Below are 10484 nucleotides of genomic sequence, written 5' to 3'. Positions count from 1 at the left end.
TGCGCCTGCGTGAAGTCGGCGGGGTCCTGCGCGGACGAGAAGGCCGGTGGGAAGGACCCCCTGGAGCGCGGCGCGGTGAGGCGAGGAGGGCGCGGCGGGGCGACGCGGCGCGGGGCGACGCGGAGCGGGGCTCCGGGCGGTGTTCACTGGGGGGACTTTTCCAGTGAGATCCTGTTCCCGGGTGGGGACGGGACGACGGAGGGGCCGCGAGTGTCGCAGCCGGGGTCGGGGCTGTCTGGTGAGACGATCGAGGCTCGAAAGGCCCTTGTGGAGGGGGTCGGGCTGGCCCGAGGGCCCCGGGGAGCGTCCGGGGAGGGACGCCCTACCCTACCCCCACCCCAGCACAGCGGCGGCGCGTTTCTAATTCAGGGGTTGTCATTACTGGCAGGTTAATGAGCCTGGGTAGGGAGGAAATTGCACCTTTAGTTTTCTCTGTGTGAAATGGGCATTTCCTTCCGTGACTGGCAGGTGTAGCGTTAACAGGGCCCTGAACTAAGTCGGGGTTTCTAGTGGGGATGACCGTCAGTGATGGTTGGAGGTAGAGTACGTGCAAGTTACCACAAGCCATCGTCTACACTAATCACTGCTGTGACAGGATCTTGGTGTTCGTGCGTCGGAAAAGCAGCCTATAGACTGGAATAGCAGGAACTTGTTTTTTTAAAACGTCTTAGTATCTATTTCGACATGGTTGGCTTTTTTTTTTTCTTGCAACGCTCAGCATTTCATTTAACGCACCTAAGCACTTTAATGTGGCTACTTGACAATGTAGAATTACGGATGTGCTCACGTTATGGTTCTGTTACGGTCGCAGGTTTCACCAGATGTCTGTACTGGTGTCAGGAAAGGCTAATACCCAGACCTGGGCTCACTGGCAGCCGGTTTCCACAGCTGGCGGGTGTCACCTTTGCACTCCACTACATGCTGCAAGATCCCCAGCAAGTCACTCCCCTTCCTGAGCCTCAGATATTTGTTTTTTAAGATATTATTTATTTATTCATGAGACACACACAGAGAGAGGCAGAGCCATAGGCAGAGGGAGAAGCAGGCTCCCTAGGGGGAGCCTAATGTGGGGACTCGATCCCAGGTTCCCCTGGATCACGACCTGAGCTGAAGGCAGAGGCTCAACCACTGAGCCTCCCAGGCATCCCTTGAGCCTCAGTTATTAATCAGTCTGCAGTCACTTAAAAGTCTTACCAACTGTGAACTTCTGTTACAACCAGATCTTAAAATAGTGTCATGGTGGCTATTCTGATACACGTTTTAAAGATCTTATTTATTTATTCATGAAACACATAGAGGCAGAGACACAGGCAGAGGGAGAAGCTGGCTCCATGCGGGGAGCCCGATGTGGGACTCGATCCTGGGACCCCAGGATCACACCATGAGCCAAAGGCAGACGCTTAGCCACTGAGCCACCCAGGTGTCCCGTGGTATTTTTTTATTAAAAAGTTTCAAAAAAAATTTAAAAATTAAAAAAAAAAGAGTTTCAAGTATGCAGACCAGGATCTCTGGTCTAGCACTGTCTAATAGAAATGTAATGCAAGCCATGTGTATGATTTATAATTTTCAAGTAGCCATGTTAAATAAAGCTGAAAAATTGTGAAAACTAATGTTAAATTTTTATTTAGCCCAGTATATCCAAAATTATTTCAACGTGTCAAAAGATGATTGTGTATAATTTGTCTACTTTTTTGGGCATAAAGTCTTTGAAATCAAGTGTGTAATTTATACTTAAAGCATGTCTTCATTTAGATAAGACGCATTTTAAGTGTTCAGTAGCCATATGTGGCTAGTGGCTACTGTATTGGACAACACAACTCTAGCCCACGTATCCACAAATTTTGCAGAAAAGGCATGCTTGAGATAACTTCCCTGTGCAGAGGCCCAGATGGTATTTTTTTTTTTAATTTTTTTTTTTTAATTTTTATTTACTTATGATAGTCACAGAGAGAGAGAGAGAGGCAGAGACACAGGCAGAGGGAGAAGCAGGCTCCATGCACCGGGAGCCCGACGTGGGATTCGATCCCGGTCTCCAGGATCGCGCCCTAGGCCAAATGCAGGCGCCAAACTGCTGCGCCACCCAGGGATCCCTGGTATTTTTTTAAATAATACATTATAATAGCTTTAACTTTTGAAACAGCAGTAAATGAGATATGTAAAGATCATTTAATCTTTACAACCTTATGGTGAAAAAGCAACAACCTTACGGTGAGGTCAGTAGGATCATCATCTTGCAGTTGAAGAAATGTATGCATAGAAACGTCAAGGAACGGGCCTAGTCACATAACAGCTGTGGCTAGGACTCAAATTCCGTTCTGACTTCAGTGGTCTCTCAGATCATGGCTTGATAATATCAATAGCTTATGTCTGTTGGGGGCTTACTGTGCCAGCACTGTGCTGCACACCATGTATCTGAGCTTCATTCAGTCATTGCTACAGGACTGTGTGGGCAGTGTTTGTAGTTAACCCCAGTTCACAGGGCAGGAGACTGAGACCAGAGCAGTGAGTGCCCCAGGACTCATGGGTGGTTGTTTGGCAAAACCGAAATCTGAAAGTGGGCTTTCTAATATCAGTGCTCATGCTTGTAATCCATTCTCTGTCTTCTTTCTGCCTTTTGTGACTACAAACCCAAGTAGACTTCATTATATTACTGACCTGTGCCAGACCCTGGAGGAAAAAGCCAGAGTTGGACCTCATGAGATTTGCTCAGCTTTTCTCCCGCTTCCGCCCTGTGGGACTGTCCGCCCTCCAGCACCTTGACCCTCTCAGAGTCAAATGGGCAGGAGGCAGGGAGGGGCCCACATGGCTGAGGGCTGCGTGGCTGACTCAAGCCTGCAGCAGCTCCCCCTTGCAGCTGCCCATTGGCCAGGGGAACCAGAAGAATGCGAGCAGCCTCAGCTCTGACCTGAGCCAGCCTGGCCCCACGGCCACTCAGGAAGAAGAGGAAGAGAGCTTTGGGACCCTCTCCAGCAAGTACTCTTCGAGGAGAATGTTCCGAAAGTCAACAGCCCAGTTGTATAACCTCCGGCTCAGGGAACAGAGTGCTGGAGACGAAGAAAGAGATCTGGAGCCAAAGTCATGGCGGGGCCGGAAGAACACCCCTTACTGGTACTTCCTTCAGTGCAAACACCTGATCAGAGAAGGAAAGGTGAGGGGACCTTTGGATTCTGTTGGTCCTGGTTCTACTTCCTCTGTAGCCTAGTGTTTTGGAGGAGCCACCTTACCTAACCTCTACATACTTAGATGCTCAGGGCTCTTCTCTGTCTTCACTCACTCTGGTTGCTACACCAGGTGATCTGCCACCCCCTGGCTTTCAGGCCCCCCCTTCACTGCAGTTCTTCTGTTCTTCTCTCCAGCCCAGCGCTCCCCATCTGTATATCCAGCTACCTCACCAGCTCCCTTACACCCACCCACACTGGCCTGAAATTTTGGTTCTCAGCCTTGTTTTGACTGCACTGTTTTCATCTCATTAAATGGCGATCCTACTGTTTCATCTGTCCAGGTCAGAAGCCTTTGCGCCATCCCTGACTCTTCTGTTTCTCTCTCCAGCTGGAGCTTTAAAATATGACCAGTCTTAACCCTTCTTGTAGTATTCCCCCTGAAAGCCCAGGCCTCGCCTTATCCTCAGCTCCTCAGCTATCACAACACTTGTAAGTGGGCTGCCTGCTGTTCTCACCACCTCCTTCTCCCATGTCTGTGCACAGTGCAGAACCACCCTGTTAAAGCAGAAAGCAGATTATGTTACTCTTCCTGCTAGGACTCGCAAATGTGTTCAATGACATTGATGTTCGTATTCTTAGGTGTTGATAATGACGTTGCACGTATGTTTAAAAATTTCTTAGAGGTATATGTTGAAGATTTGGGGAATGAAATAATGGAATGTCTATAAATGTGCTTTATTTTTTGTAAATATTTTATTTGGGGGGGAGAGAGCATAAAGAGAATGAGCACGAATGAGGAGAAGAGGCAGAGGTAAAAGGACTCCACCCCCCATGTGGGATTTGATCCCAGGATTTGGGTTCATGACCTGAGCATGAAGCCACCCAAGCACCTTGTAAATGTGCTTTAAAAAATCAATTTGGGGGTGCCTGGGTGGCTCAGTTGGTGAAGCGTCTAACTCTTGATCTCAGTTCAGGTCTTGATCTCAGAGTCATGAGCTCCAGCCCCATGTTGGGGTCCATACTGGGTATAGAGCCTGCTTTAAAAAAAAAAAAAAAAGGTTCAGTGTGGAGTGGGAGTACAGAGTGTGCATGAACAAGATTGTTAATCATTGTAGTTATTTTTACTTTTGTGTATGTTTGAAGTTTTCCATAATGAAAAATTGAGAAATAAAGAAAAGCCAAAGTCTTCACAAAAGCTTATGAAGCCTGCAAGGTCTGCCTTCCACTCCCCTTACCTCTCTACTCTTATCTCCCCTTCCCTCACTGCTATAACCATCCTGGTCTCCTCTCTGCTTCTCCAACTCCCAGGTACACTCTTGACTCAGGGCCTTTGCACTGTTTTCTCATATAGTGGTGTTTTTTCCCTTACCTCCTTCAGATTGTTGTTCTGTCACCTTTTGAGTGAAGCCCTGCTTGGCTGTCATATCTAAAACTGAATCTTCCAGGGTGCCTGACTGGTTCAGTTGGTTAAGTGTCTGCCTTCAGCTCAGGTTATGATCTTAGGGTCCTGGGATAGAGCCCTGTGTTGAGCTTCCTGCTCAGTGGGGAGTCTGCCTCTCTCTCTCTCTCTCTCTCTCTCCCTCTGCTCCTCCCCCTCTGCTCATGATCTCTCTCACTCTCTCTCGAATAAATAAATAAAATCTCTTAAAAACCCAGGAAAATCTCGCATACCCTTTTTTCTGGCACTTCTTGCTTTATTTTTGTTTTAAAACCTATCACTGGGGCACCTGGGTGGTTCAGTCAGTTAAGCATCTGCCTTCGGCTCAGGTCCATGATCCCAGGCTTCTCCCCCTCCCAGGCCCTGCTCGTGCTCTCTCTCACTTTTTCTCTGTCTCTCTTTCAAATAAAATCTTAAAGAAAAAAACAACAACCTATCACCATTTGACATAGTACATATTTTTTTTTATTTCACCTGGCATTTGTCTTTTCCACATTAGAAAATGTGTTCCATGAGGAGCCTCCCTCTCGTTCATGGCTATATCCCCAGCAAATGGACCTTGCCTGGTACATAGTAGGATTCAGTAATTACTGGTTGAACCAATGGATGAAAACAATAATTAAGTTGTAAGGGGGTGAACTGAGGATTTAAAGGAGATGGTATTGGAGTAGGGATGGGGTAGAGATGACTGTGGGCTAAGGGGATTTGCAGCCAGAGGAAGCTGGTCACTCAGGGCTGCTGTCTTATGCCATCTCAGAAGGCTGCTGCTGTGAATGGCCCCATGTGGTTGTGCCACACAGTGGCCCCAAGTGTGCCCACCATTCTGGCCAGAATCCAATCTCCCATACCACTTAGGCCCAAGGCGCTGCCACTATAGGTGGGGTCACCAAGGAAGTAAAGGCAGGGCAGATCCCAGGATTTGTAGAATTAACATTTTCTGAGGACCTACTGAGGGCCAGGCTCTGGCTCCACTCTAGGCCCACAAGGAGACAAAGACATGGCCCTGCTTTCGAGGAGTTCATTGTCTGGCTGGGGGGAAGGCAGCCATGGCAACAGGACCAAGAGCTTTTGTAGGTGGTGGGAATTTAGTGGGCTTTTCTTCCTGGCCACCCTGAAGCTCCCTTGCTGCAGAGCCCAGGGACCAAGAGGCTGGTAGCAGAGGCCCAGGACAGCTGTGTGGCTCCTGGGCAGGCTGGGGGGGGGGGCAGGGGGAGTCCCTCAGTCTCAGTTTCCCTCTCTTTGCTGAGGGTCTCTGAGGCCTCCCTAAGCACCCCTCCCCCCATGTCCCTTCTCCCTGCAGCTGGCTGAGGCCCTGGATCTGTTTGAGCGGCAGATGCTGAAGGAAGAGCGACTTCAGCCCCTTGAGTGCAACTACACTGTACTGATCGGGGGCTGTGGGCGGGCCGGATACCTGAAGAAGGCCTTCAGGCTCTACAACGATGTGAGTGCAGGGCTGGGGGCAGAGGGGTGGGTAAGGCTTCAGAGGGCATGGGTTTTTGAGGCAGAAGGAGCTGGGTACGCATGGCAGGATGTCAACTGCTGGGACATTACCATGGCCAGATTAACCTCCTGGCCTCTGTTTCATCCTCTGTAAAGTGGAGGGGATCTTGGATGATTACGTGAGATGGGTGGAAAGTCTTCCATTCCCTGACTGGACTGCAGCAGCTCCCCCTCCCCCCACTCTGCCTCCCTTCTCCACTGCTGCTCCTGTTGTGTTCACATTGTCTCACCCTTACTCTCCACATGGGATACATATACACACTTTGCTTCCAAAGCTGGTCCTTTGGAAAGGGGCTCTTATGCCTCTCGGAAGGTGGTTTCACTTTATATTCATCCACTCCTTGTGTTGTATTTATTTTCAGAGCTGGGAAACTATGTCCTTTGTAGTCGTGAAAGCTTTGCCTAAGAGGATAGTAGGCTCTAGTTGAAATAATCCAACCCTCTCTTGCAGCCAGAAGCTTGGGAACATCCTTTATCCCAGCAAGACTTACTGTCATTTGGGATGTACCTCCTCGAGGCCTGATCATCTGTAGCTGGAAGCAAGGGGGAGGAATTGTGGTTCCAAATGATAAAATAACATAGTCTCGGAAAGACCTAAGGACCCATCACTGTAGAGAAAGACAGGAAGCTTCCCTGACAAGCCACCTAGCAGCAGAGCATTCAGGTGCTAAGTGAGGGTCAGCTAGTGCCAGGGGGGTGTTTGTTGTGTTTTTTGGTTCACAGTCCAATAGCAGCTCTTAACTCACATTTGAGAGGATCCTTAAGTCACCACCTGTCACCTCAGAGATGTACAGTTTAGTACAGTTTACTCTTTCTTACCTTAAGTTATTCTCTGTCAGTTTGCTTCTTTTTTTTTCCAATAAATTTTTTACTTTGGGATAATTTCAGATTCATAGAAAAAGTGCAAAGACGTAAAGAAAATTCCCGAATACCCTTCCCTCAGCTAATCCCTGTAGTAGCATCTCATGCCTTGACGGTCTATTTATCAGAACTGAGAAACCACTCTTGGTGCATTACTAGAAACTGAACTCCAGATTTTATTTGGATTTCACCTTTTTTTCCCACTGAGATCTTGTTTCTTTTCCTGTATCCAGTCTGGGTCCCCACACTGGCTTCTCCATTTTGTGATACTTTTTGAATTTCCTTTTTGTCCATGACATTGACAGATTTCAGGAGTACTGGTCAAGGATTTTTTTTTTTTTAAGATTTTATTTATTTATTCATGAGAGACACAGAGACAGAGAGAGAGGCAGAGACACAGGCAGAGGGAGAAGCAGGCTCCATCATGCAGGGAGCCTGATGTGGGACTTGATCCCAGGTCTCCAGGATCACGCCCTGGGCTGAAGAGGGCGCTAAATTGCTGAGCCACCCCGGCTGCCCTGGTCAAGGATTTTGTAGAATGTCTCTCCATTTGTACTTGTGACAAGGCTGTGGTTATGGGCTTTGGGAAAGGCTGTCACAGAAGCAAAGTGTCCTTTTCCTGCCAGGGGACTTAGCACACGTGACAGATACCTTGGTCACTTGGTGAAAGTGCTGTTTGCCAGGTTTCTGCCCCTATTCCATTTTTCCGTGTGCGTGCTTAGCCGCCCTCATTACTGTTGTTGATTTTTTCTTTGTCTGTTATGTTTCGTCCTACCTGGAGTGTAAGCTCAATGCAAACAAGCAGTATCTGTCCCGGTAACCACTGGTAGCCAGTGCCTGGCTTACAGTAAGTCCTCAGGACACATTTGTCATGTACATGAGTTCACACACGGCATACATCATCCTCATAGTTGGATCACCATCCTCATTTTTCAGATGAGGAAACAGTAGCCACCATGTTTGAGGTGAAGTGCCATGCCAAGGTCACCATGCTTGTGAGCATTGGAGCTGGGATTTGAGCCCCAAACAGCCTGACTCTGAGCACAAGGCTCTTTTTTTAAAAGATACTTTATTTACTTAGAACAGGCAGGGGGATCTGCAGAGGGAGAGGGAGAAGCAGGTAACCCACTGAGCAGGGAGCCCGATGCGGAGCTGAGAGAGCATCAGGAGGATTCTGCTAAAGGCATCTCAGGCCCAGAGTGGGCTGACAGCCATGGGGAGGATGACGCTTTGCTTGGTGCATCTGGAGGGCAGGTTTTCATAGGCCCTCTGGCTGAGTCAGGGTTTTGGAGAAGTAGGCTCTGACATGTCACTCAGCTCCACCTTAGCACAGGTCTTGCCAACTGGCCTGTTAAATGCAGGAACAGAGTCCTTTCCAGCTTTCCCTCAGGGTGGCTGTCACCTGTTTGTCCAGCTGGCCCAGAGCTACCTTCAAGTTTCTTTCCATCTCCACAGATGAAAAAACGGGACCTGGAGCCCACAGATGCCACGTACACAGCCCTATTCAATGTCTGTGCTGAGTCTCCCTGGAAGGACTCTGCTCTGCAGAGTGCCCTGAAGCTCTGGCAGCAGCTCCAGGCCAGAAACTTCCAGCTCAACTTAAAAACATACCATGCACTGCTGAAGATGGCTGCCTTGTGCGCAGACCTCAGGATGTGCCTTGATGTGTTCAAGGTGAGGGTGCCCCTTCCTTCCTTCTTCCCCACCCAGGGCCAGTCCCATGTGGCAGATGTGAGGCTATGGCTCTTGATGCCCCTCACGCAGGAAGATTCAGGGGCTGATGAGGAGTCGGGCTTGGGTTCACCAATTGGCAGAGGCCTCAGTCTGACAGATAAAGAAGCCCTGCCCCTAGGAGGGTAGTGGGTTGTGTGTGCTACTGTGTGCTACGACTCCGTGTGAGATTCCTTGGTGCCATAGAGGAGGGCAGGGCATCACAGCACTAAGGATGAATCAATGCTCACCGGGGAAGGTATCCTGCTTAAAGCAGTGGGAACAAAAGTCGCTGGTTTCCAGGAGGTGCCAGGTTTGAGGGAAGCAGGTGGTGAGCAAGGGCATGGGATTGCTGAGCAGGGTCTTGTCTGCATCAGTGCTTTGGCTCATAGTCACTCTCTCCCTCTCTTTTTTAATGTGCTCCATGCTGGAGTTCAGAGTTCATGTGGGGCTTAAACTCTCGACCCTGAGATCAAGACCTGAGCTGAGATCAAGAGTTGGATGCTTCACTGAATGAGCCATCAAGGTGCTCCCTGTAGCTGCTTTTATTCCCTAGCTATAAGAAGGGTTTTTATCCCCAGTTCCAGAGGAGACCGTGAGGAGGTTTAAGCAGGGAAGACCAGGACCGGGGTGGTAGTTCTGCTCTCTTGGGTTGGGAAGGGAGGCAAACGTGAATTAACACCTAAAGGAAGGCTCTAGGTCCTCACAACTAAACCTCAGGAGAATTTCAGCATGCCCTTGGCAGCCTTGTCTTCCCTCAGGCCCATGGACACGCTCATTCTCTGCTCTTAGGTTCTGTCTTGCTTTTCCCACTGCTGACTGATGCTTTTCCTCACTGCATGTACTGAGGTCCCACCTGCCCACCACAGGAGAAGGGGCCTATTGGATCGTCCAGGCACCACGTGGTGCAGAGCAACCTGTGACCAGCCTCTGGGTTGGCTGCCTTGAGGTGGCCTGCTCTGCAGGAGAGGCAGGATCATGGGGTCTCAACCCTGGAGACCTCCTTGAGAGCGATAAATCCTTCCCAAGGGTGCCATGTGAGTTGGTAGTTGAAGCCTCCAGAAGAGGGCAGTGTGGCTGATTGGCCTCTGACCTGTCCAGAGATGTCATTGATATTTTATGCAGGTCAGTCTGTGGGGAGAGAGACCAGTTAAGAGACAGCTGGGAGATAGTCCCAGACAGAGCACAGACTAAAACCTCACTGAGAGGGGTGCCTGGATGGCTCAGTCAGTTAAGGGTCTGCCTTCAGCTCAGGTCATGACACCAGGGTCCTGGGATTGAGCCCCGTGTTGGGCTCCCTGCTCAGCAGGGAGTCAGCTTCTCCCTCTCCCTCTGCCCCTTCCCCTGCTTATGTGCGCATGTGTGTACACTCTCTCAAAGAAATAAGATCTATAAAATGATAAAACCTCTCTGAGGTGGAAGGGTTGGTGACGGGGGGAGTCAGAAGGGGCTGATGGTGGGGTAGGGTGGGAACACCTATGCTCACAAGAGGGACAGAGGAAGACAGGCTCGAGGAGGAGACCCTTAGGAGCTGAGGGGTGGAAGAATATTTCAAGAAGGCAATGGCCAAGCCTGATAGGCTCGAGAGAGGCCAGGTGTAACAAGTGTCATAAAAATGTGCATGGGCACTATACCTTGTTGTGGAGGTGTTCCAGAGATCCTCCAAGGCAAGTCCTGCCTATGACCCTGCTCTCTGGATGAGGAGGCTGAACCCAGGGAGCTTCATGCCTTGCCCACACTCACAGTTAGCCAGTATCAAAGCTAGGACTTGAAGCCAGCTCTGTGCAATTTCAGTGCCTTGAGCACAGGGGCTA

The 10484-nt window shown here is 49.6% G+C and overlaps 1 protein-coding gene across 3 annotated transcripts in view; it reads left to right on the top strand.

Annotated features, from left to right (window-relative positions):
* The window catches only part of LOC129519593 (ATP synthase subunit f, mitochondrial), a 41141-nt gene that overhangs the window by 22838 nt on the left and 7819 nt on the right, over positions 1-10484 (top strand). The window contains exons 3-6 of one of the 3 annotated variants that reach the window (XM_055340253.1): positions 293-305; positions 2674-3148; positions 5900-6040; positions 8416-8634. In XM_055340253.1, coding sequence (XP_055196228.1) covers positions 293-305; positions 2674-3148; positions 5900-6040; positions 8416-8634 — 848 coding nt within the window. Of the gene's footprint in view, positions 1-7; positions 76-292; positions 306-1941; positions 3149-5899; positions 6041-8415; positions 8635-10484 lie in introns of those variants that run through there. The other 2 variants (XM_055340250.1, XM_055340249.1) reach the window with 2 other exon arrangements.

This window comes from Nyctereutes procyonoides, unplaced genomic scaffold (assembly GCF_905146905.1).
Source record: "Nyctereutes procyonoides isolate TBG_1078 unplaced genomic scaffold, NYPRO_anot_genome, whole genome shotgun sequence".
Taxonomy (NCBI): domain Eukaryota; kingdom Metazoa; phylum Chordata; class Mammalia; order Carnivora; family Canidae; genus Nyctereutes; species Nyctereutes procyonoides.
The sequence above is the reverse complement of the archived record's forward strand: the minus strand, read 5'-3'. Positions and strand labels throughout refer to the sequence as shown.